The sequence below is a fragment of the Cinclus cinclus genome, chromosome 3 (genome assembly GCF_963662255.1).
Source record: "Cinclus cinclus chromosome 3, bCinCin1.1, whole genome shotgun sequence".
Classification (NCBI taxonomy): domain Eukaryota; kingdom Metazoa; phylum Chordata; class Aves; order Passeriformes; family Cinclidae; genus Cinclus; species Cinclus cinclus.
In genome coordinates, this window is record NC_085048.1 from 19,788,139 (window position 1) to 19,813,960 (window position 25,822).

The 25,822-nt window shown below is 36.4% G+C and overlaps 1 protein-coding gene across 5 annotated transcripts in view; it reads left to right on the forward strand.

Moving 5' to 3' along the window:
- FBXO25 (F-box protein 25) overlaps positions 1 to 25,822 on the forward strand; it is a 31,182-nt gene extending 5,360 nt beyond the window's left edge. For 2 of the 5 annotated variants that reach the window (XM_062488525.1, XM_062488526.1), the window contains 8 exons: positions 4,351 to 4,446; positions 5,762 to 5,811; positions 8,752 to 8,844; positions 12,398 to 12,491; positions 13,225 to 13,409; positions 15,259 to 15,441; positions 17,597 to 17,740; positions 24,322 to 25,822. In XM_062488525.1, the coding sequence (XP_062344509.1) occupies positions 4,351 to 4,446; positions 5,762 to 5,811; positions 8,752 to 8,844; positions 12,398 to 12,491; positions 13,225 to 13,409; positions 15,259 to 15,441; positions 17,597 to 17,740; positions 24,322 to 24,411 (935 nt within the window). In that variant the 3' untranslated portion in view covers positions 24,412 to 25,822. Of the gene's footprint in view, positions 1 to 1,504; positions 1,531 to 4,336; positions 4,447 to 5,761; positions 5,812 to 8,751; positions 8,845 to 12,397; positions 12,492 to 13,224; positions 13,410 to 15,258; positions 15,442 to 17,596; positions 17,741 to 21,775; positions 21,803 to 24,321 lie in introns of all 5 variants that reach the window. The other 3 variants (XM_062488523.1, XM_062488527.1, XM_062488524.1) reach the window with 3 other exon arrangements.

Sequence of the window (25,822 nt, forward strand, 5' to 3'; positions counted from 1 at the left end):
GCAGGGCTTCACACTGTGGTACAGCAGTGTAAGATGTTTGCTGGCTGGTTCTCTGTACCATCTTATGCTATTTGGAAATTACTATGGTGCATATTGAAGATAACTTGGCTTAGGAGATTTGTTAACATGATGTAGCACTAAAATAAGAATGAGACTTGATAAAGTGCTTCCTCATAGAAGAAACATATAGTAAACAGTACAAAAATAACTATTTGTCTCTCTTTAAACTGCCCTGTGAATAGGGACGGTGGTGTATGCCAGTGTGGCAGTTCTAGCAGCGTTTTGTTCGTTTCCATCCATTGCAAGAAGTAATCTTTTTCTCTAAAATATTCTGTAGGAATCTTTTCTGAAGTTAGTACTTTAGCATTGTGTTTAAGGGAGCAAATATAGCAGTTTTCCTTTATAAAGAAATAAATTCAAGCTATGTAATTAAATTAAACCCTTTCTAGTGTTGCTTCTATTCTTTTCTGTGAAAATGTAGAGTTGCTTGCCAAACTTTGTCCTTTACCCATTGCAAATACTTTCTCTTCAGAAATTATAAAGAACTAATCACACACTGATTCAGAAATAAGCCTTAAAGACACATACATTACTTAAATTGAATAATGTGTTCTTATTAAATTAGAATTTCAAACTTTGTTTGATTAGTCATCCAATGCTTTGGTGAATTCAGCTGCTGAATTAGTAAAATTGGTGGACCTAATGGTAACCATGCTTGAACAAATATAATCACTTGTGCAGGAACAGTTTTATTTATTTGACATGATACTTGAATACTTGCACTTTAGATCTTTTTATAGAAACTAAGCTAGAAAAAAAACTGCGACCATCACTTCGGTAGGTCTTATTTATTTGCATAAGAGTGCCTTGTGTTGAAAGTATCTAGTAGCTGGAAGTGTGGCTTGGGCTTTGTGCATTCTGTGGTATGAATGCTGGCCGTGACAGATTGTAAATTCAATCAAAGATAGACACTTCCAGTGCTGTGTCACTGTGTTCTTGAAGTTTGGTGGTGGAGAGAAGCTTGTTGGGGTGGAACTGCCTTACAGAATTGCACACAAGTGGCTTTCAGTAGCCTGCAACTTAGGAGTAAAGCTGTCTTATATGTTCCTTTTGAGGTAAAAGAAAGAATTAGACTAATAAGATTTTTCATTATGGTGATATTTCCTTTTTTGTGTGTTAAGTTCATATGAACTACCTGGCCTGGCCGGGTAGTCATTTCAGTCTGCAGTGTCTCTTGTCTAATTTTGTGAGGTACAGTGTTCACAAGAGTGATCTTGACACTGGAGAGAAGTCCTTTGATTTGAATCTATTAATAGATAACATTACAATATATTTGTCAAATGACAGAATCATTCGGTGCATGCACTTAGCTCAGGATTTTCCACAGTCAAACTGTGAGAGTCACTTCTAAAATACTCAGTGTGTCTCTGTATATAATTTCATGACTTGAGGGCCTTATGAAAAGAAGCAAGATGATGAGGCAAAATAGTTGGAGGTCAGATAGCCCTGTCACTTTTTCCATCATTGTAAGTATCATATCCAAGAAGTTATTTAAATACCGCTATGAAATTACTTTTTTTGTAAAAACTGATACTGTTACATGATTTATCTAAGATATTATAGTTGTAAGGACACCAGGTACTTTGCTTTTAAAAGCTTTGGAATATTTTTTTATGAAGTGCGTCATCAAGACGAGAGTAAGAATAGCTGTAAATTGGCAGTATTATGTATGTATTTAAATCCTGTCAGGTGCACTCAAATGTCACATGCAGTATTATAATAAAAACATTAAATTAAGGCTTCTGTTATACCATATGGCACGTGCAGCACTTGATTTGGTTTCTTCTATCTTAGCTTGGTGTTTGAGGGGGCAGGGGTTGCTTTTGGAACAGTAGAGCAGCTTTATTACTTGTCAAGCAACTCTGCAGATTTCTGGAAGGAATGCTAGCAGTCACTGGGTAGCTCTGTATTTCTGTCCCATTCTGATGTCTGTGGGACCCTTGCTTTCTTTCCAACTAAAGGTTGGTCAAGAAAAATGGTTTTGTTTAGAGATGAGTAGGGAAAGCCTCTCTATGTGGGGTGGTACAGAACATGAGGAAATAAAGCCTTGTATCAGAAGATCCTCAGGGCTAACAGTCCAATTTGGCTTTTCTCTAAAGAGGGTTGAGGAATTCCAGTAGTGTCACAGGAAAATTTGAATACTAGACAAAGATGTTTGAAATAACTATCTTCATCTTTAAAATTCCTTATGTTTATTGACTCTTTAAGCTGCCTTAGTTATTTATTTATGTGATACTTGAGGAAGTGTATCATATGGGGTGTCAGGAGTGGGTTTCAAATGACTTTAGGTATGTTACTGGTCTAATTTACTTTCTAGGGAGACACTTTGATCCAGGAACAAAAGAAGGAATCTTTACATGTTAACCTTCTTCTAAGCAGGCCTTCAGGAATGTGGCCTCCCATCCTTTCCCCATTGCTTGCCCTGGGTCAAGGGGAATGAGAGACCTGTGCTGCTTGGGTTACGTTGCAGAGTATCAGGACCTCTCCCTAGTCTTGTATCTGTTGTTAGGGTGATAAAGCTCTGGGAGCTTTAGGCTCAATTTCTGTTTCTGTAGCAGCTTTTCAGCTTCTGCCATAGCTTCTTCCATGATGTGATGATGCAGCCAATATGTTAAATCATAATTAAATGAATTTTAGTGAGGTTGGAGATTTCTTCTGTGATAGCTTTGGGGGAAAAAAAAAGACAACCCAAACTGATGGATTGGAATGTTACATAATCAAATATCTTGTGTTGATTTTTGTTTTGCTTTTGTCAGTTGCTTTGCTTTTGTCTCTTGCTGGTTTCTTCCCTCTGAACTCTTTTGCTGCTTGACCAGATGTGATACTTGGCACTGTTGCATAGAATATTTAAGATGTGGAGTCTTTGTCCTCTGCTTTAAAAATATTAAGAACTGAACTAAGGCCATCACCTTGGACTGAGCACTCTCTGAGTGCAGAGGTATGTTAGGTTTAAGTCCTGAAGAAAAAGCTAAGATGAACCCAACTCTCTTTTTCTAAATCATCGTGACTTGTGTATCTTTAAGCTGAGCTTTCATGTACTGATTAGAACAATTCAAAAGCCAAAAAATTTAGTGTTGTTTAACAGATGGTTCAAACCTGAAAATTTTAACTGTAAGCTAGTAGCTATAGACTAAAATAATTTGATTTTTGCCATTTAATGCCCAGATAAAGGTGATTTTGGGAAAAAAAACCCTCTGCTCTTCAGTTTGCAGTGTTCAGTTACTTTAATCTGAAGTTCAAACTGGCAGTGATAAAAAGCAATTTAGATTAAAAGAAGTAATGAACGTGAGGAGTTTCATATATACCTTTGTTGCCAAAGAGCAGTAATGTAGAAGTTAAAACACGTCCCAGTAAAACTTCATTACCATATATCCTTCATTATTCTTCTTATCTGTGCAAGACTGTAGTCTTCATATGAAGTATCTTTCTTATCAGTGCTAGAAAAGAGAACACCCATTCTTATCTTTATTGCTGGTCCTTATAGTTATCTGCAAAACTGGAAAAAATTTTGTGAAGCTGTGTAGGTTTCCTGTAGCACAGTTTTTAAATGCTTATAGATTTTAGAAATGTTAGCTTGTTAAAGACTCTTTTCAATAATTTTTGTGTATTTTTTAATTTTCACGCTATTATGTTCAGTATAGGTAAGCATTTGGTGTAGTCCTCAGTGATGTGTTACATAGTTAACTGTAGAAGTGACATAAGGTAGAGTTAAGTCTCTGGAAGAGACAGATCACTTGGCTCGTGATGCTGTACAAATCATGGGTAAAACAGTGTCATGACACCTAGAGTATGTGCAGAGCTGTGAATCAAGAGTTTCTTTAAAAAGACTTCCTGTGCCCCAGAGGTGTCAGTAGTGAGAGATGTTCTTTGCTTGCTTTCTGCCCATGCAAGGATGGGCAGTAATTCTTCACAGAGTTTTTACCTGTGTGCAGCTAAGGCTTGGTCCACTTCAAATAATGGATTTTTGTACAACAGAATTTGCAGAGTTTTAAAGTTGTCTAGCTGAATGTCAGTAATGACTTACAAGATAGCTCTTAGGAAGATACTTTTGTGTATTTAATCACTTTGGCACAAAACTCAACCCCTCTAGGGAGAAAAGAAGACTGCTTCAGCTTCTCTCCAGATATGTGTTGCTATATACAATGAGGTAGAGTATCTTAATTAAGAATATTATTTCCTTTTTTGTCAGCTGGTAGCCTTTAATGCAGAAATATGTAAGATGTATGCATCTTAAATATTTAATTACTGCTATTCTAATTAGATGTTTTTATTTCAGTATCATAACTGGAGATGATGAGAATGAAGAAGTGTTCAGTACTGAAGACTGTGAGTTTGCAGCCAAGAAAAGGAAAAAAGATCATTTTCGGAATAACACAGATTCACAATGTAAGGCTGGATATTTTAATTTATTTTAGAAGACTTGTGTATGTTCATAGAAATGTTATAATGGCCATGTTATAGTCACTTATAGAGTAGCCTTCCAAATTATGTCTATTTCTGTATTGGAAACAAATTCTGATGTCAAAAGTGATATGTCTTAATTGAAACTGTTGGATTTATTTTTTCAAAGACCTAAAGGTAATTCATTTAAGAACAGTAATTCCTGAGTATTAGGTGTCTTCTGATACTAACCATGGTTATGTTTTGTGGACTAGCTTTAGATTAAATTCTTCTGGATGCTTATGGGACCTTCTGGTTCCCAAAGCAGATGATGGTGTGTTTTTGTTTAAATCAAACAAATATAAATTTCTTGAAATTACATAACTCCAGAATCAGCTCATAAATATATTTTGTCATAATAACCATATCTCTGGATAAAGATTTTACCAGTAATGAATTTCTTGGAGAGAAGTCCCTTTTAACAAATTAAATATGAAAGTAATTTTATCAGTTCTCATTTGTAAAAGATCACTTGTACTTTGGACTGCAAATGTGTATGACAGCAAGTAACTTACTGAAGCACAGAATTTGGTAGAGTAGGTAAAAAAGGTTTTGGTTAGTAACTACTTGGCATTTCTAATGCTTTAGTCTTGAAATGATCTGTTATTTGTATATCCCCAAAACTGTTAAGAGAGATGGTGCTGCAGAAAGCAGCAGGCTTCTCCAGGCCCGTCTGAGTTTCAGGTATTTCAGAAGATTCAAGGGGATGTATGTTTCATTTGACAACATGGGAGACTTGTAAAAACTGAAAGTCAACCTGGTTGCCTTTGTTACTCCTGTTGTCATTGACTTCCCTGCAGTCCTCTGCAGTTAGGTGAACTAAGTCAGTGTAGAGCAGGCACCTGTACAGAAGGAAATAAATTAAAGGGGTGAAGTGGTCAGGAACAAAAGCATTGTCTATATCTGCTGTACTTTTACATGCTAAGGAGTCTGTTGTATAAAAAAAAAAAGATCAGGGATTATGTAGGACCACTTTTATGTCAGTGATTAGTCACAGCTGACAGAAGTTGCCATTCATTTGTCAATTGTGTATCAACTCTTGTTGTTTTAAAAAAACATTTATGTGACTTTTCTATTATTTTAATCCATAATTTATGAAAAGTTTTAGTTATGTTTTCCAGCCTTTATAAACTTCCTTAATTAAACCTGTTCTGCTAATTTGTGAAGCATTGTACTGAAAATTGTATGTTTAGTTGAGTTTTTCTGGAAGGTATTAACTAATGTGGAACGTTAAAATGCTTATATTTTGATTTTATTTTAGGTTTTTATCGTGAAAAGTGGATTTATGTTCATAAAGAAAGCACCAAGGAAGTAAGTCTGCATGGTGTGGGTCAATTCCTAAAATCTCTGTGGTTCTTAATTGACAGATAGTATATTGAAAAAAGTATTTTTTGGCATGTGATCTTATGGGCTATGCCTAACTCTCCTCATTGGCAGCACTGGACACCTGCACATAGTGAGACAAAGGCAGCTGGCAAAGTGACTTCTAGGTAGGTCTTTGTGGCAGAGATGTGGGAACTTGTAAGGACAGACCTACAGTTCTCTACTTATCCAAGCCCATCTGTCTTTCTGCACTGTCTCTGAACTAAAATTGAAAGTATTTGCAAAACCAGAGAAATATCCCCAAAGAAGCTGCTTGCAGGCAGCCACCTGGTATTTTGGGATGTTGGTGTAAAATTTGAAGTAAGTAAAACATCAGTTTCAAACTTTACAAAGAGGATCTTTATTTTCAACAAAGTCCACGTGCGTTCCGTTTGGGATGTAATCTGTATCATGTATATGTAAAATGAATATGAAAGCTCTTGGGGTGACCTCTCGGAAAGTCAAGAATTAAAATACATCCATTGTTTGTAGAGATTAAACTGTTTTGAAGTGTGAGTTTCATTCCTGTGCTGATTGCTGTGGCTGGGATGTGTGGAGCTCGAATGCAAGTGAGGAGATTTTACATCCACAAAGTAATCGCAGCCAGGAGAAGGGGAAGGAGGTGAGGCTGGTAACTGTAGTCATGCAGGCAAAAGTAGCTTGGCATTTTAGAGCTGAGAGAGACAATACAGAGCTTTTTACTCAGGAAGGGCATGCTATTGAGGAGAGCTTGCATAAAAGGACATAGTGCAAGACTTTGCAGACCTTACAGACCAGTAACCCAGAGACTGCCTGCATCTGAAGGGTACTTTAATGCCTTTCACCAGATTCACAGCCCTGTTTCTGCTTTATCCTCTAGATTAGGTTACTTAGATTGGTCTGCAAAAGTCTCAAGCATGCTTTTTCCCTTTGTGCTATCTCAAATTAGGGTGGGAGGAGCAGGGGGACAACCGTCACCAGTCATTGTGATGCTTTGAATGATTAGGTTAAGCTGAGGTTTCAAAGTACATTGAGGCCAAAATACAAATAGCCTAAAATCATGCATTGGTGTCCTTCATAACCCATGTATATATGGATTATTTTTTTCTCCTACTTGTGCAGAAGTTTGTGTACTAGTGATGTGTATTTACTTTTGTTCCTTTTCCATTCAGAGAGTGGACTAAATATTTTAGTTGCCTTCTAATATTTGACCGTTCATCTTTCAGGTTTGAGTTTAATATAAAAAAGAAACCAGGGATGGTTAGAATTAAACACTAATCTTTCAAGTAATTCTTTGTATAAATTTAAAAGCTTAGAGTAGTAGATTAAGAAAGTAGCAAGGAATAAGAATACATGAACCAAAAAATTCAGAGCAACAATTTAAGCTAATCTAAAATATAATTTAAAGGCTTTTGTTTTTCTTACAGATTCTAATAATTCTTGAGTTTGAAATAGCAGTCTCACAACTAGGAAACATTTTTCCCAAACTGGATACTGGTTTTTAGGGCAAAATGACAAAAGTCTAGGGCAAAGTAGGAAAGTCTTGATAAAGAACATGGGAAGCATGCTATGGGAGAGCATTGAAATTCAAGAAAACCAAAACTTTTGCATGTGTGTGGCTGAAACTAAATTGGAGATGTTTTTTGAGTAATTTTGTCATGATGGTACACTGAGAAAGGTAGAGCTGTTGTTTCACAAAAATCTGTTCAGGGAAATGTCTCTTACGTTAGTGTTTTAAGCATGACCTAATGATAACTATTTAGCCAGAGAACAGCCACAAATATTTAAATTTCAACAAAAGTTTTGTTTGCTGTATGTGTTAATTCACTCCTATTAGCTAACAAGGTGTGCATATTATGAAATGTGCAGTGTGCTTGGGTCTGAGGAATATCAGCTGAATGAGCAAGCAGTACAATGCTGAATTTTGTTGTTAACCAACAGGCAGTAATTATCACCACCACTCTGCAGTGAATTCTTAACTGTCCTGTTCCACTGGGGTACATGCAGGGAAAGTATTCACTGGGTCACAGAAAGGAACATTATTTGTACTTCAAAATTTTTCCCCATCCCATAATTTACCAAGGAAGTCTGTCTAGGAATGAGATTTAAATAATTATTTATCCCACTCATTCCCTGGGCTGATAAAACCATAGTAGCACACTACTCTGCAAGACTTTTACCAATTATAGATTTTCCTACCCTCAGTATATTTGGTCCTGGGCTCCAGTATGGTTTTGTGGCTCTAAATGTACTGAGTGTACATAATCCCATGTCATTTTGGGCTGCTACTACCACCTTAAGTTGTTCTCGACATCCTCTGAAACTTCCATTTTCTCATTAGGATGTGGAGAAGTACCAAAAGAAAAAGCAGTTACTCTTGCTCTTGGTGTGTAAAAAAAAATAAAAAATAAAATAAGAAGTGCCTAAGCTTCTAGCACCTGGAAAATAAATTCTAGATGTTGAGACCATTTGATCTTCTGATCCCAGAAGCATCTAGTTATGTTCTCACCCTCAAGTGTGAACCAGATAATTCTCAGAATTGTAGGCTCAGACAGCTGTACAAGCAAGTTCTTCCTTGTACGTGGCAAGTGTGTGATAGCCATGAGGGAAAGCCAGCATTGTGGCCATGCAAGAGTGGAGTAGATTCCCAGGGAAATCAAATACCAGTGATGCCAGATTACACTTAGTATGAATTGAAAGGCCTTGCCTACATACCTATAATTACTAATAGTGTATCCAGTTTCATTTAATTTCTCATAGAACAAATAACTCTTCAGTCCAGAGGCACTATATTTCCAGGGAGCATGGTATCCATTAGCATCAGCTGCCTGTCAGAGTGTTTTTCTGAATGTTTTGCTCAATTTTGTCTTTGTTTCTTTCTGTTTAAAGTGTATTTTTTCCCCTTCTCAGAGACATGGTTATTGCACCTTGGGAGAAGCCTTTAACCGCTTGGACTTTTCAAGTGCGATTCAGGACATCAGGAGGTTCAATTATGTGGTCAAAGTAAGCTCTTTATATGCATATTTTAAAAATACATTTGTTGATGTGCCTGTGTGCACAAAAGGAATATTTGGGCACTGAACAGATGATGATTTGTAATTGTATAAATACACTGATTATACGTAGTTTATAATGCAAGGAGCAACTTTAAACTGAGTAAATTTTATTTGGTGAGAACTCATTATATGGCTGTCTGAAAAGCCTGTAGCTTTCAGAGGATGGCCAGTCATTTAGAGGGAAACATTGATGGTAGTTTCAACTGTTGTTCATCTGTCTGGGAAATAAGCTCTCTTTAAAGGTAAAATAATCTCTATACAACCAAATATAGCAAAGCGTTATTAATCTTAAATGTACTTTGCTGCATCTCAAATATGTTTCAAATAACAATTTCCGGAAGAATACTTGATGTGTAAAACTTTTGCTATTTCTGTATTTTCTGCCACTTCTTACCAGTCCTGTGATCTGTTGCAGTTTTTTGTGTTTGTTTGTTTGTTTGTTTTAAATCAAGGACAAGATATCTATGCACTGATCTTTGTTAACAGTCCTTAAAACTTGAGACTCCAGCCTTAATTACCTCAATGCCTCACCAGCTGCCCACTTGGAAACGCCTGTTTTGGGGTACTGATCTTTCTAACCCCAGGTTTGTTTTATTATCTAACTTGAGGTAGTAAAGTGCTTGTCCCAACTCCTAGAGAAGCTCAGAATGTGAGTCATATCAGGACTAGAGTTCTGCTCAGTGGTGAGGCTGATACAATATAAGAAATACAATTACAAGCAATGTATTTCTTGGAATGCATCCAGAACTTGAAAAGACACAAAAATCAAATAAACCTACCAGGAGAACACCCCTACCACTAGGCTCTGGACTATTTGGAAAGAAAACACATTCTATCTAACCCTGTGAAGCTGAGGCAATGTATTGTACTTTCAGGAAAACAAGGGATGTGGGAACAAATTAAAAAGGATTTGCTTCCAGGCTAATGGTTAGGGTACTTGCCTGGTATGTTCCCCTTGCAGGGATTGGGGGTTTTTTGGTATATGTATGTGTTGTGGTTTAGAACATTACTTTTTAATGCTGTTTTGGGAGTAGAATCAAGAGCCTTGATCCCTCTCAAGACTTTTCACCCATGAACAGTAGGAAGAAGAAAACCAAAGCACTTAACAAAAGGTGATTTGGTATAAATGGTGTCAACCTTGGGTGCCTCACTTGAGCAGCAAGCAGGTAAAAGGAAGGCACATCTAGAATTTTGCATTTGTTTTAGATGCTGCAGGGCCTAAACTGGGTTACTCAAAACAATTGATCGAGTCAAAGTGCAAAGTCCAGCATAAGCACCTGAACAAGTTTTTCTTCTGTTCACCAAGAAATGTAAAACGTTGATTTAGTCAGCCAGGCTTAAGATCATTGAGAAAGGAGCAGTACTTTAAAATTCAGAATTTGGCTTTGCAATCCAAACCATTATTCTGCTAATACACTAAGAAATCTGGTTGAATTTAAGATAGTGGACAGACTTTGAAAATCCTTTGAATGTTTTAGAATGTCATTGAAAATTTAAAATTTAGGATTGTTTTACAAATACAAAATTTTAATCATGTCTTTGCATGAGTGTCCCTGAAGTGGTGGCTGTTTGTTGATAGCAAGGTAAAATCAAGAATACTATTTTTAAAGACCAAACGCCACTCTAGCTCTTTTTTGATCCCAGACCATCAAGATGATTCTCCAACTAACTAAAAATATGCCATTCATTATTAAAAGTTAATAATTATGTCTGTCCAGGACTCCTTTAGGATGGGCAGTGATGAGGAGAAGGCAGGGTCAGTTAGTTTTTTGTATTTGTTGGTGCTGCAGTGTATTGATAACTTTGTAGCTGTTAAATTCTGACACATTGGATTTTATATGGGTGGGTTTTGTCCAAATGTTTCTGAGTGAACAGTTGATTCATTCAAAGTTACAATCTCTAGTAGACAGCATGAGTGGTGGCTCTGCACGCATCAGTGTACTACTCCCTGCTACCTTGCTTTTGCTAAAGTTGTCTTAATCCTTGCATATTAACTTTCACTGAAATTGGAATCTTCATTAAAATCAGACAGGTGGAATTTGTTTCTTTGATTTGATCTTTAGACTGAGCGACATAACTGTTTTTTTGGTTTTTTTTTAGTTAATCAAGACAAATGTACCTTCTTGCTTGAACTGGCAGACTGCCAGAGACCTCTAGGCATGTTCTATATTATTAATCAAGCTAATAGGCTTTGGAAAAGCCAACAAAGAAATCATGATATCTATTAATACAGTTTGAGTCTAGATTGCTTATATTTAAATACATGAGGACAATTATTTCTTTCTTTCATAATATATAATGTTTTGTCAGAGATCATGCAGAGAAGCCAAAACAGGTATTCTTTCTTCCTCCCGAGGAAAATTAATGTTGGATGAGGTGTCATATGGGTCTTTTAGAATTGAAGATACAATATGATTTTTGACAAGCTTAGTCTTTTTCATCCTCTGGGCCAACACTTGATGCTGCCCTACACCAGAGCACTGTAGGAATTGCTGTTTTCTGCTCCATGCTTTCCCTTTCCAGTGCGTTGAGAACACATGTTCTGAGCTTCTTGTTATAAAGGGCAATTGCCAAGATGAGTACCACACCTCTGAGCATTGCAGTGGTGTCACAACATCGAAGTCTCTCATAACAAGAGACCTTTTGTTTTTTAAGAGCTAATGGTTCTTATCAGCTACGAAACTTAATCTGAAATGTAAAAAGCCCCAGTGTGCCAGAATGGAGCAAGGGCTACCTCTAGAAGCTATAGCTTGGCATCATGTGTGGCAAGAACTTAAGGTGTTTTGATTATTTTTCCCTAAATCATTGCCACCATTCTTGTCACTTTTTTCCTTACTATGGTTTCAGAGCAGATGTGTGGACAACTAGGAGATTCTTACTATAATAGTTAAGGGAAAGGTACTGATATGGTTTGTACACTGCTCATTATTAGATTGCTGTGGTTTGTTCTACCAGGGACCTGAATGTAGGTCTAGTACAGAAATTGTTTTTTCCCTGATTTAAGCAAAACAGGATATTTCCTCTCCATGAGTAGAAAGTAGTGCACTAAATCTATCACACTTCAGTGTGACAAGTATGATACTTTGACCCAGAAGCTGTAATTCTGGTAGCTGGTATCAGTTCAGAGTGATGCTCCTGGCTACCAAATCTATTAGGGACCTCAGGACCCAGCCATATCCAAGTGCACATTTGTATTTGTGAGCCCCCAAAACAGACTCTCTGTTGCTTCATTACAGCTCATAAAGTCTGTCATCTGCTCTGTTAGAGAAAGGTATTTGTGCAGTATTTTGAGAGTGTAAATCCTTCAGAAATTATTAATGGGATGCCAGTGGGAATGCTTAAAGCTTTCCACATGTCTTACTTTGTCTTCTAAACTTTGTAGTTAAATTTTCACAAAATGCCAATGCAGGCTGTTGTAGGTGAGTATGGGTGCACTGAGTGTGCATTTAAAACCATCCTTTACTTCTGTCATTCCTCTGACTTTTAATTTTTTGTCATAGCTTTTGCAGTTAATTGCAAAATCCCAGTTAACTTCATTGAGTGGTGCAGCACAGAAGAACTACTTTAACATTTTGGACAAAATTGTACAGAAGGGTAAGACCTAAGAATTTGTAATCTGACTGTTCAGATTTAATTGCTGTAACTAAGATATCAACTGATTTTTTTGTTGTTGTTGTTAGTTTTATTACCATTTTTACATTGTAAGACATAGCAATAGCATACTTAATTAGTGCCAGGTTTGATACTTCCCATCTCATGATTGCAGTAAGTTATCTTCTCTTAGTTATTGAATAAAGTCTATTGAAACAGATTGGTACAATTAAGTGACATTTAGATACATTTAGATTCTATTAAAAAAACTATTGGTTACTGTTAAATTATACTCTTCAAAAAATATGAAAGCTTTTAGGTTAATAAAATGTTTGGGTTTAAGTCTGCATGATGTATTGAGATTGAAAAAACATGCATTTTGATTATTTTAAGAAAAAGCCATTACATTATATTGATTTTTTTTTTTTCTGGTAACCACACTAAATGGAGATGTTATACTGCCTGCTTTGAACTGAAGAAATTTGATTTATAACTACTTGTTTAGCATTATGTTTATTAAATGCATAGCATGAATTTTTGCATCAAATTTGCCTGTGAAATTGTTTATTACTGATCTTGTGCATAAGGAATAGCACCAGTGAAGGTTGTGGTGGGAATTAGGGCACTTATTTGTACACAAACAATTGAGTTGTAATTAAGTCATGTAAAAAAAAGTGTTGATTAGCTTGATTTACTCTGTCAACCAAAATTGTATTTGGTTTGTTTTGTTTTCCAGTTATGGAAGACCAATATAACCCACGATTGATCAAAGACCTTCTGCAGGATCTGAGTTCTACTCTCTGTATACTGATTAGGGGAGTAGGAAAATCTGTGTTGGTAGGCAACATCAACATTTGGATTTGCCGATTGGAAACTATCCTTCTGTGGCAACAACAGTTGAAAAATCTTCAGATGAACAAGGTATATTATTAAATCATATTAATTAATATTTGGGGGAGGGGAGTTATGTTGAATATTGCATGAGAATTTGTAAGTGAACCACGTTTCAAGTACATTTTAAACAGTTTGGCTTGTTTTTTTTTTAATAAAGTAGTAATGTGAAATTAACTCATTGGCATCAACTTAATTTTCTAAGTTTTTAATAGCTTGTCTCTAATGAAAACTGCTACAGTGTCTGTACTGCTGCTTTGTAGTAGAGATGTATAGATAGAATTGGTTTTCACTCTCAAATAAGTTTAAAAAAATTCTCTAGTTTTTCAGATAGACATGGGGAAAAAGCCCCAATTTTTAGTTCCAAAATAAATTTTCTACAGCTGAAGAAATAAAAATCTAAAAGACATTTTTGAGGTGTATCAACTCAAGTAGCAATTCTACAGATTTATTTATTAGCGCAGTTGCTTTTGTTAAAAAAAAGATAATTACTTCAGCATCTGGATTCTCCTCATGTGACTGTGTTCAAAGCATGTGGTATGCACTGTTCCAGGGTTTTATGGTGGAAACTTCTGATGATAAGCAGACAATTTTTTTTAAATCCGTCTGGCTTACTCCTGGAAGAAATGCTGTAAGATACTGCTTGCTGTAAAGTCATACGAGCACTTTATCTATTGTCTTTCTATGACATTTTGAAATTGTCCTTTCTGTGTGAGCTGGTTATCTGAATAAATGAGCTGCTTTTAGAATAGAAAGGAGAAATGAGAAACCTGGTTTCAGTAGTTTTCATGTGCCAGGCAACCACATGCCAGACACTTCTGAGACAGTGCAGTTACTGCTGTGCTTGTTTCCTTCCAGTGTGACACTTCCCTTGGAGCTGTTTTACGCTGGCTGAAGTAGCCCCTGTGAAATCTTGCCTCTGTAGTGATCACATACTCATTCCTCAGCAGAGGACAGCCCCAGCAGTGTTTGTACCAGATGACTCTATGGAAAGTCTGGTCTATAAGCACGGTGAATGAAACAGACAGAAGTGTGAGCCTGCAGGTGCAGGGCTGCTGTGCTGCCACCACCTTGTGACAGGGCAGGTCTGCTCCCTGGGGCTGGCAGCTGCCCGTGCTCTGACACTGCCTCATCCTGCTGGGCCTCTGCCACCTGGCACTGTGGGCTCCAGCTTTAGTTTGTGTAGGAGCTGTGCTGTAGCTTACCCCGCTACAGTTCACAGAGGTGTGTAGTCTTAATGAAAAGTTTCTCAGTGCTCTCATCTGTCACCTCTGCAGATCTCCTCATTTATAAATGAGGAGGAACTTTCTGTAGTCTTCAGAAATTATCCTGCTCTCTTCTGCCTCTGACTTCCAAAATGCTTTCATTTTGTATCTCTAGTCTTCTTTGTAGTCTGTTCTGTTCGCTTGTCTTAAGGCAAGTTGACATGTGTGCTGTTTGTTAATAGAAATTGAGAAACTGTAGTAATCCAACAAGTTAGAAGTAAATGGTTCATGCCTTTCTTATAGCTAAGGCTTTAGCACACTAGATATGGAATTGACTATTATTATAATTTTCAAGACTGCATAATATTTTGAGAGAACAGAAGGGTTTCAAAAATTATTTGAAATCTAAATCATTAATTTAGGATATGCTTATTTTAGCAATAGGAAAGCTATGAGTTGTAAAGCTCACAGTCTGTTGCTTCTTCTGTACCATTAGTCATTTAAATTTTCAACAGCAGTTAGAGAATACTTGTAGTCAGGCATTAACTGTGTATTTTATTCAATGATTTGAAAAAACTAAACTAAGACCTAAAATGCCTCTGAAGTAAAGAATCTTGTTTGGACTTTATATTGTTATGTTTTTGTAGCTAAAAGTCTTCAACTCTTATTTCCAGCAAGTCAACAATGGACTTACACTTAGCGATCTCCCTCTCCATATGCTGAATAACATCTTATACAGGTTCTCTGATGGCTGGGACATTGTTACTCTGGGTCAAGTGACCCCAACTTTGTACATGCTTAGTGAAGACAGACAGTTGTGGAAAAAACTCTGCCAATACCATTTTGCAGAAAAGCAGGTAATAAACTCTGTTATTTGTATAAATGTTGCCTTTTTGATATCATATACTAATAATGGACCCTGAACTTTCCCTTTTTGAGATAAGTGCATCATTGTGCAGTAATCATGAGTATTCTCTGTAACTCGATTCCTCCTAAATATTGCATTTAGTGTGTCAGTGAGTTTAGGATAACTACTGATCTGTTTCCTTGCATTCACTTTCAAAAATAATGCAAGGAAACAGCCCAGCAGTTATCCTAAGCATCCAGTGTATCACAGATCTATTGAATGCAGTATTTAGGAGGAATCAAACCCCAAATACAGAGAATACTCACAATTTCTGCACAATGATTGCAAGATAGGCTTTTTTAAAAACTGCCTAACCAGTGTTGTAGAGGATATCTCTGAAGTGTTCCTCTGAAGTAGAGCTTGCTTTACCAAGGTAGGCAGACAGGTTGCTCCACCTTTTAAGCTACATGAAAATTCTGGAGAAGCCAAATTGAATTTTTGCCAAGAAGACTAGAAAAAATGCTTGGAAATTAATAACAGAAAGAGAAACAGTACTTTCCTGTCACTTCCTCATAAAGAGTATTAAATTAACCTAGGAATTACTCCAGAACTGTCTTCATTTTCTGGTATTAATGTAATGCTGGGGAAAAGTCAGACTAGGTGAAAATACACCTGAGAAAGTAGAAGGTACTTCACCAGAGCTGGAGGAAGAACTTTTGCAACTTAGTACATTCTGTACTGGAGGAAACCAAAGTGTCCAGTCTTAAATCTGGCAGGTTGAATTTGCTTGGTGGATTACCACATTAAGTATTATTGTAATGGGGAAGACAGAATTGAAGCTCAATTGACTCATGCACCATTGACCCAAATGAGATTATTTTTTTTATGTGAGATGAAAGGTTTTAGAATTTACTGTGGAAAAACTAAACAGACAAAAGCAAACTGAAAACCCATCTTCAGAAGCAGCCCAGAAAAATTCAAGGTGAAGTTGCAAGGTTAACAAGTTTATGTAGCAATTCAGTGGATTTTGAGGGTAGATAGGAGGTAAGCTCTATTGAACAGTGACAAAACTGTTTAGAGAGGAACTTTTTATACTGGGGTAATGCAGGGAAAAAGATCCTTAAGGGTTTCAGTGAAATTAGCTGTCCCTGTTCCCCATAAAGTACTCTCGTACACAGTGTTTCCAGTGTGTTCCTGAATGTTCACATTCAATTTCTTATTAAGTTATTATCTAATTATATTCCCATATCAAATTCTGCTGCTTCTCTTTAAAAGAGCACTGGCCTAATAAGCCACAGAATCACATTAGGTTGCTTTTTTCTGCCCTCTGCAGTGTGTTTGTTGAGCCAACCATGAAAACACAATTGATATCTGAAGAGCACTTTTGGAAAAAATGAGAGCCATTATGAAACAAAGTGAAGTGTAGCTGAAATCAAAAAGGCAGTGCTATTCTCTCCCCATTCAGAAATTGTCTTCTGAATGAAGAAAGCCCTCAATGTATTAGCATTAATCCACACTGAGTGGAACAGAAGTCTTTTATAATGCATACTTAATAAACATTGGCTGTCTCTCAAGCTGGGGAGAAGTAGCTGTTATGCAGTAGCTAATCTTTATATGTAGTTTAGGTCCTCAAGAAGTGCATCAGTCACTAATTATTGCTATCTTTCTAGAAAGATCACAGCCAAATGTGAAAAATAAATGTGTATATGCTTTTAAAATTAAAGAAAGATCTTTATTTAAATCCATAATGCTTTAACAGAAAGCCACTATCCATAATGCACAATCATGTTTTTAAATCTCATTCCTGAGTGGTGTGGATTTTTTCAAAGGATAAAATTAATTGCTTACAGCTCTAAATATTATTTTGTTAAATGCTTCTTGACTGCAATTAGAATAATTCTGAGACAGTAGAATTAGATCAGCTGTGTATGGCCTAGTTTTTTCTTGGCAAATGTTCACTCTCCTATTTTTAGTCTTTGCCTTCCATCTTTTTTTGTGGCTCGATCTCTCTCACTGCTTTGCAGAGATGTATGATGTCATAATATTGACTTCAAAGAATTCTTGTTACAAAACTTCAGTTTTAACTGTCTTCTGTCCACATTCCCCCGTCCTTTGCCTGAATTGACTACAACAGTTTTAAAAGAAGATATTAATTTTATGTCTAGTTTTGTAGGCATTTGATTCCATCAGAGAAAGGTCACATTGACTGGAAGCTGATGTACTTTGCACTTCAGAAATATTACCCAATAAAGGAACAGTATGGGGACACCTTGCATTTCTGTCGACACTGTAGCATTCTCTTTTGGAAGGTAAGAGCTTTGAAATAGATAATCAGAAATAATAATAATAATAATCTGCAAGTAAAAATATTAAGGTTATCACCTTTCTCATGTGAAAGGGGATTGGTTAACTAATATCTGACTTTAAAATAATATATAAGATTTCCATATAAAATCTGTGTTAAATTCTAAAGTTGTTTTTAATCTTGTCTTTTTATTTCTTGATATCTGATAACATCAATACTTAGAATTGCAATGAAGAGTGTCATGTGGATAGAGTTACTCTGTCTACTTTTATTAATTAGGTCTTATGGAAAGTTGTGAGGAACTAGTCTGAAGTTAGTATTTTTAATGATGCCATGGTAATCAATATATGTCTAATGAGAAATAATGATTATATTGTTTCCTACCACATTGATGTAGAGCTCTGTATTTTTATATTTTTGCTTCTCTCCCATATGAAGCATGGACAAATGTTTAAAACTGCATCCAGTGTGTGTTTTGCCCTGGTTTTGAGGTTTACCATGAAGCATATGTTGTCTAACAGGATAATTTTAATTTCAGGAAGGCATTCTCTTCTTTAACGTGTGGGATTATGTAATCCTGGTTTTACTCCATGTTGCACTGTAACGGAGCCTTCTAGTTAGTGAGACTTCTTTAATTTTATAGCTGAAAGATCAGATATGGGTCATACTAAGTGGACAGAGCAAAGAGCAAGAAATGTTTGAGAAGTCTTGGAACATACTCATATTGCTCATATTCTGATTAACATAAATTAATTGCTCTTGTATCATCTGTGATTTTTTTTTTTAGAAGTTCTATGTCAGTGTGAGGCTTCTTAATTTTCCTGTAAAAAACCTAGGCTATTTAGCAGGATAAGCTAAATCCTGCTAGAAAGAGCATATTCCTTAATCATGTTATCTTGAAGTTGACTATTTTTGATATCATGGGAGCCCTTCCAGGTAGTAATGGTTTGCAAAATTAATAGTAGGAAAGCAGCCAGAATTGGCTTCTACTGTGAAAAGCCTGGGCATTTTCTGAAGGATCTGTGTCAAGATCTTTCAAGAGCTTTCATTACAGTGGAGTAAGTCTTCAGCACATAGCTCAATATGCAGGGTAAATAGGTACTCAGGTGCATTTAGATGGGCATTTGAGGAATCAGATTTCACTGGATTGTCTGCCTTCACTGTGTAGAGTTAATCCTTTTTACACTAAATTTCTCTCATTTTGATCTTAGTATAATTGAAAGTACAAGTCTCTAATATTGAAGAATTACTTTAAATGTGTTTGGAATTAAACATTTAACTTTGGAGATAGTGTGACTGTAAGAGGCAGGTTACAGAAATATTCCAGTAGCAGATTGTAGTAGTCAAGGTGACAAGACACCTGTTCCAATCCACTGCTGGAATAACAGGGCTTGTTTTGGACTTTTAAATTCTTTGAAACAAAGCACAGGAAGTTCTGAAGGTACTTTGTATTGATGAGCAGTACCTCCTAGATCACCATTCCAATCTTGACTGCCTCATCCTAGAGATTTGGGCAGGTCCTAAAGTAACAGTGCAGTGATAGATTGGTTATGTGCTTCTGCACAAGAATACTGGAGCAGGTGTTTGGGATGGGCTGTTTTGATAAGAGCACAGTCAGCACGTTGAGGAAAGCTATTACCCTTTTTCATGCAGCACTCATTAGACCTTCTGGGATACTGCAGCCAGTGAGGCTAGAGCACACCAAAGATACTGATAAGATGGATGAAGTTCAGGTGAGGGTCATTGAATCAGGGAGGCTGGAGGACTTGCCCTGTGAGGAGTGGCTGGAGAAGACTGCTTCAGGGGGACATAAGAGCCTGCCATGAGGACACCCAAGCAAGGAACAGTTTTGACCATAGAGCTGATGCAGTTTCTATCCTTGGATGTGATCAGGAACTGACTGAATAAAGCTCAGAGCAGCCCAGTCTGATCTCACAACTCAGCCTGCTTTGAGCAGGAGGCTGGGCTAGAGACTTCCTGAGGTGCCTCCCAACCTGATCATTCTGTGAGCCTACATTGCACTATTCCTTCTCTACTCTGGACATCTAAGCCTTGTCTTTGTCTTAAAATAAATGATGATCAGGCTGAAATAGATGGTTAAATGAATTGATATATGCATCATTGGCATTCTTATTGGCAGGGACAAGTTATTTGTTCATCTGAAAACTGTCCCTCTTTTTACATGGCAATGTGGGTCAAGTAGTGCTGGTCACTCAGTTATATGGGGAAAAAAATAGTGCACTTTTGTTTTTTTTTTTTTTTCCCCAGACTCTTGTGTCTATATCCTTTCCCAAGCTTGCTAAAGAGAGGCGAGAAGTAAAGCAGAGGTGAGGGGCAAAGGGAAAGGAAGTCCTTTAATAATTCTAGATAAATTCTGTGTTAGGTGAAAATATTCCTTAATCAGAACTTTTTTCAGGCTTTGATAATTTATTCAAGCTTTAGTATCATACTTGATTAAAAAGATTGTTAAATTAAATATGCATATGAGTGCTTGACATACAATTATATCTGTAATGCATTGCAAGAAAAACGCAAAATAAACAAAGCAAAAAACCCACAAAAATACTACTACCAAATCCAAACATTAAAAGAGAAGTCACAGTTACTTTACAGAGGAAAAGTAGCAAGTGTTTGATTGTTCAAACAAATGGAAGCACTGTATTCTTCAGATAGCTGATAATATGTAAAAATTTTGTTTCTTCTTTTAATGGTATATTTCGGAAGTCAGGCAAATTTTATTTCCAAGGTCGTTCAGAACAACTTCAGGCAGAGCTGAAGACTTCTCCATAAGGCATCTATTTTTATTTTTCTTTCTTCATTAAAGAATAAAGCAAAACTTTGGAATAGTTGCAGAGGAAAAAGTGCTGAGGTGATCAGGGCACGAAGACTAGGAATGAATAATTTCTCTCAACTCAGCTGTGTTAAAGCTAACAAGGAATGTGACTGCTCTCTAAAAACTGTTTTTGGAGACAGAGAAGTGGTTCATAAGCATGAGACAACTTAGGGAAATGATTTACTAAGGGACATCCTTGATGCAAGTAAATTGTAGTTTTGAGCAAGTGTGCTGAAAATTAGGAGTTTAAGAACCGAAGCCAGAAGGGTCTGAAATAGCACAAAAGCACAGGCCTTGCTAGTGATAACAAGAATTTTCAGCAATTTAAGAAATTGATAATATAATGTAATTGCTGACAACATGAGAGGCTACATACAGGAAATTCTTGGAGTCCTCTGTTTTGTTCCTTTTGTTTTGTTTCTTTTCAAAGAAGGCCTTGCAAAAGAAGGGAGTGATGGCCGCTGAACCTATTGAACTGTTGAAGTAGGGAAATAACTTTTCACTGTTTCAGTATGCTGTAATAATCATAGAGGGTCTTTAACAAGTCTTTAGGAGGTTTTCAGGAAGAGGCATTTGTATTCCTGTACTTGTCTAAAATCTGTAACCAAAGTAAATGTATATATAGCATGTAGGAGTCTCCTAAGTTCTTTGTTGGAAGTACAGTGACTTTTGTACTCTTCTGTGTTAGGAGGGAGTCATAAGAAAATTTTCATAATGAATGTCTGTTTTCAAAGTGACTTCTTGCTAAAGGATTTGTCCACAATGGAACTGAAAAAACACATCATTTCAGTAGTGCAAAAATAATTGCTAATTACTGTGTGATGCCTCTGTGAGTTCTTTCATGTATACTATTTCTTCTGTTCCACTAGGCAGCGTTGCAACTGTGGCACATTCCTTTATTTTATTTTTCCTATTTGCTCACTTAGTAGAACTTTTCAGTTATCTCATGGCCACAGAAGCTGAAATACCTTTTCTTCTTTCAGTTTCCAGGGCTTTATGAAAACAGTGTAATCTCTTCGCACAACACTTGGTTTTAGTCTTCTTGCAACTTGTGCTGATTTTGGTTCTCACAAAGCTGCTTGTGATTCACCACAAGAATAAAAGACTTTTTCAAAATGGCTTATGAACCTTTGCTTAAACAAATCTTAACTGTGCTTCTTTTACTTTATGGCTCTCCTTCCTGCTTCCTTCTTCATGATCTCAAAGGACTACCACCTTGCTTTGTTACTCCAGGTATTTCCTGTGCCTCGTCTGTTTTCATTGCTGACTGTTCCATAATGTCAAAGTGAATAATGTGTTCCTTTCTAATTGTCTGATGCTCTTTGTTTTGATTTTTGTTTCTGCACATCAGTTTAGCAGCAGGAGTGGTTTGTTTCTTGTTCCCTTTCAGATAAAGGGCGTGATGACTTCCCATCTCAGCTTTTCATCATTTTGTCTTTTATTATTGCTGTATTCTCTCTTAATGCCATTTAAACTAGGAGCCATAACTCAGTTTCTAATGAGCATAGGTGTCAGTGAGGTCAGACATATTTTGCTAAGAAATAGGTTTCTCTGCACGCAGTGTTATCAAAAACTGTTTTCTGCATTCCCTGATGTATTTAATTCAGTACTTACATCTGAAGAGTAATATGTACTTCAGATAACTTTCATACAAAGGTACTAAAACTGATTTTATTGCACTTGGAATGCTGTAGTTGTATTTACTTTTATGGAGAATTTTTCTGAAAAGAAATTCCCCAAAACAGGCTGCATGTGACTTGAGATAGTCAAGGGAAGCAATTTATATTGTTGCCTTCTGAATGGAGCAATGGTGAAAGTACTTATACAGAGGTTCTTAATGTCTAGCTATGCTAAATTTTAAGGAAAACAACTACATTTGCCAGTAAATACTCCTCTTGGGAAATTATCTTCTTACTTGGAAAGAGGTGTGCTTTAGCTTTGAAACATTAAAATCAAATTATTTTAACACTTTATTAAATGTATTTCCAATGAAAATACATTTTTTTCAAAATGAGAAATACTCATAATTTCAAGAAAGTTGTGATTGATTTCAGTCCTCATCACTTTTTTCACTGTAAAATTTATGTTGTTTTCAATAGCTAAAAACACCAATAACTGATCTCTGAGATTTTTATTGCACTTGTAGTTCCCAACTGGGTAAAACTTTTATAAAGTGTTTTTATAATGATATGCAGAGAAAGCAGCATGTTACAAACTCAGTCTAAAATATTCAGGAGTACAAATAAGTACTAAAAGAGGATAAACCCTTCCTTGTTTGCCAGAATTATAATTCTGATGTTGATTTTTCCTGGAAACTAGGAAAGTAATGACATGACATTGACATGACAGTGGGTAGAGAAGATAATAGTCCATCAGCAACTACCTATGAGAATGTTTTCTGGTGTGGTGCAGCTCTTCTTTGCAGATGTCATCACTAGATGAACTCACACTTCTGATTTTGGTCTGTCATCTGTTCTTTCTCAGCTGCAGATTCCCCCAATAGGCAGTTATATCTGGGTCTCTTTTTTTATGTGTGTGTGTCTCCCTCTGTGTCTTTTATCTAACAGCTGTTTCTCAGGTGATGTTAAAGCAATTATTAAAAAGAGTGGGCGGATGAGGAGGTGATACCACCTGATATATTTTTGTAGTCCTCCATAGACCTGAGAGAAAAACACAGATAATAAATCTATAGAGTAACAATTTTCACTGGAAAAGCTGCACAGTATTTAGAATGTATTTCACCTGGTGCACTTGGGTGCTGCAAAGACTTTGTGTGGGAATGTGGCAGTGAGAATAAAAATCACTTGGAGATTCTTTCCTTCTGTTAACTGAATTGCATGTAATTTCACTTCCTATGGAAACAAAAGCCATGAAGACCATAGTAGTCCATGATCTGTTTGTCATGTATTTATCTAGTTTTCTTGCCTTACATGGTGCATTTGCCAACATTGGTGGAAAAGGGACAGAAACTCCTTAAAGCCTGGTGAGGACACTTCTGAGCCTTAAAGCAACACTGACAAGTTGTTTAACTTCTCCATTGAACTGCTTGGGAACTTCTTGTCATTGCATCTCTGCATTTCCCTCATTTAGGGGTTTTTAATAAGACAGAACTTTTTTGTTCAGGGAGGAATTTGAATCTTAAATAGACAGTTCTGCTGACGTCAGATTTCTGTGAGAGGAAAGAAAGCACTGCAGGCTTAGTGAATTTGTAATGACAAAGACTTTCCACCCCAACTTCTCTATTCCTATCTTGCCGAGGTGACAACTTTTGTTTTAAGGCAGTTCTTTCATTTCCCTTGGGGAAAAGGTAGGAGTGAAAGACAAAATAAAGATTGGGGGAAAATGTAGCGAAGATAGAAAAGCTTTTAAGACTGGGAATTCAAACATACCGTTCAGGTTTTTTGAGGAAGTAACTGCTGCCCAAGATTTTCAAAGCAAGGGACTAATTTTCCCCCAAAGCAATAGTTGACTTCACGTTCTGATTAAACAGATAATTTAGGTTCAACAAAGCAGGTGCCTTTTTGCCTTTTTGTTATGTTTATCAAAAAATAATGGATAAGGAAGATTATACTGTTTCAAGGGTTCCAACTCAGGTTCTGATTTTGGTAGAAGGAGAGAATTGTTTTTGGGTGTGTTTTTCTTTGTTGTTGTTTCAATTTTTTTGTTTGAGGGTTTTATTTTCCCCACATTGGGGGTAAAGGGAGACTAAATATGGAAAGAGAACCAACTTATTTTTCTCCTTCATTTTTCAGGATACAGGACACCCCTGCACAGCCAGTGATCCAAACACCTGTCTCATGCCAGTATCTCCTCAGCATTTCATTGATCTCTTCAAATTTTGATATGTTCAGTAGCTGTTCTCCTGTGTTTGTGGCCATTTTTGTGAAGAGTCAGGCAGGATATGTTACGCTTTTTGTGCAATATATTTAAGTGTAATGTTTTACTGTAGTTTAAAAAATATATGGGGGAGATCATCAGAGAGGTTCATTTGACATATTGCTTTTGTGCAGAACAGAGAGGAGGAAGGGAGAAACATTAAGAAAATTCCATTGTCAGGAAATCTCCAGTGGACTTTTTTTTTTTTTTCCAAGTCCGAGAGACCACTTTAATCTCAACTTTAAATCCACGCTTTTGACGCCTTAATAGTTGGATAAAATTATGTAGGGGAGTTTTGAAAATTTCATGGAAGAATTAAACTACTCTTGCAGGGACCAAATGAGGGGCATTTTTGTTAATCCTCCTTTCTATAAGCCGTGGTTTCCAAAACGCCTCCATATAATTTGCACTATTATAAAGAATAGGCCAAAATTCTCTTAGACTCTTAAGAAGGTGGCATTAATTATTATGAGCTTAGTGAGTAAAATATAACTGTGGTTATATCTGCTGTTGCACCTATATGAATGAAGGAAATGAACCAATTTTTGTACATACATTATGCAAAAATATTTATTTTTCTTAAGGACTTTATTAAACATTTAACCTATCTTAGCACATCTTGCAGAACTCGTGAGACCAATCTGGGGCTACTGGAAATCTTTCTGATGGTAGCTACAGCCTTCATTTATACTGTTTGGAAAATCTACAAGTGCAACTGCATTAATTCATCTTCTAAGAAGAAGACATTTTTGAAATTTAATGAGGATGGAGTTGCTTGTTTCTAGACTGGTACAGTGGCAGAACATGATTCTACCAACTGGGGTTCTAACCTGACAAGCTATGGGAAACACTGTAAGTCAGTCTGAGCTGGAGCACCTTCTGCCAAGTTAATCAGATGATAAATTCTCCAGGAAGCTATTTTGTTCTATCCTGTAGAAGAAAATTAATTGCTTGGCTTAAGCAGGTAAAGGAAAAAATTAGGGAAGTTTTTGATTTGTCAATGAATTTAACAATATGTAATGTACAGAAAAAAATAAAACATGTACCATATTCTGCATTTGCTTGTTCTGAATCCAGTTTTGTACAGTGTAATAAATCATGGTTTTATATGTTATTCCTAGAAGCCTCTGGCACATAGAGATGAATCAATTTGAATTTTGTAAGATCCTACTGTAACCTGTTGTCTATAGTAATTGGTAATGGAATGAGAAGTGTACAAGCAGTCCTAGTACTATTGCTTTACAGTAGTTTGTTGTATTAGCCCTTTTTGTAATAGCAGAGCTGGGCTGTTAATAGGCTGCACAAGAAGAGGAGAATAATGTATATGCCCTCAAGAAATAGTTTTATGTTAACTTAAATCTTGGTGATTTAATTGAA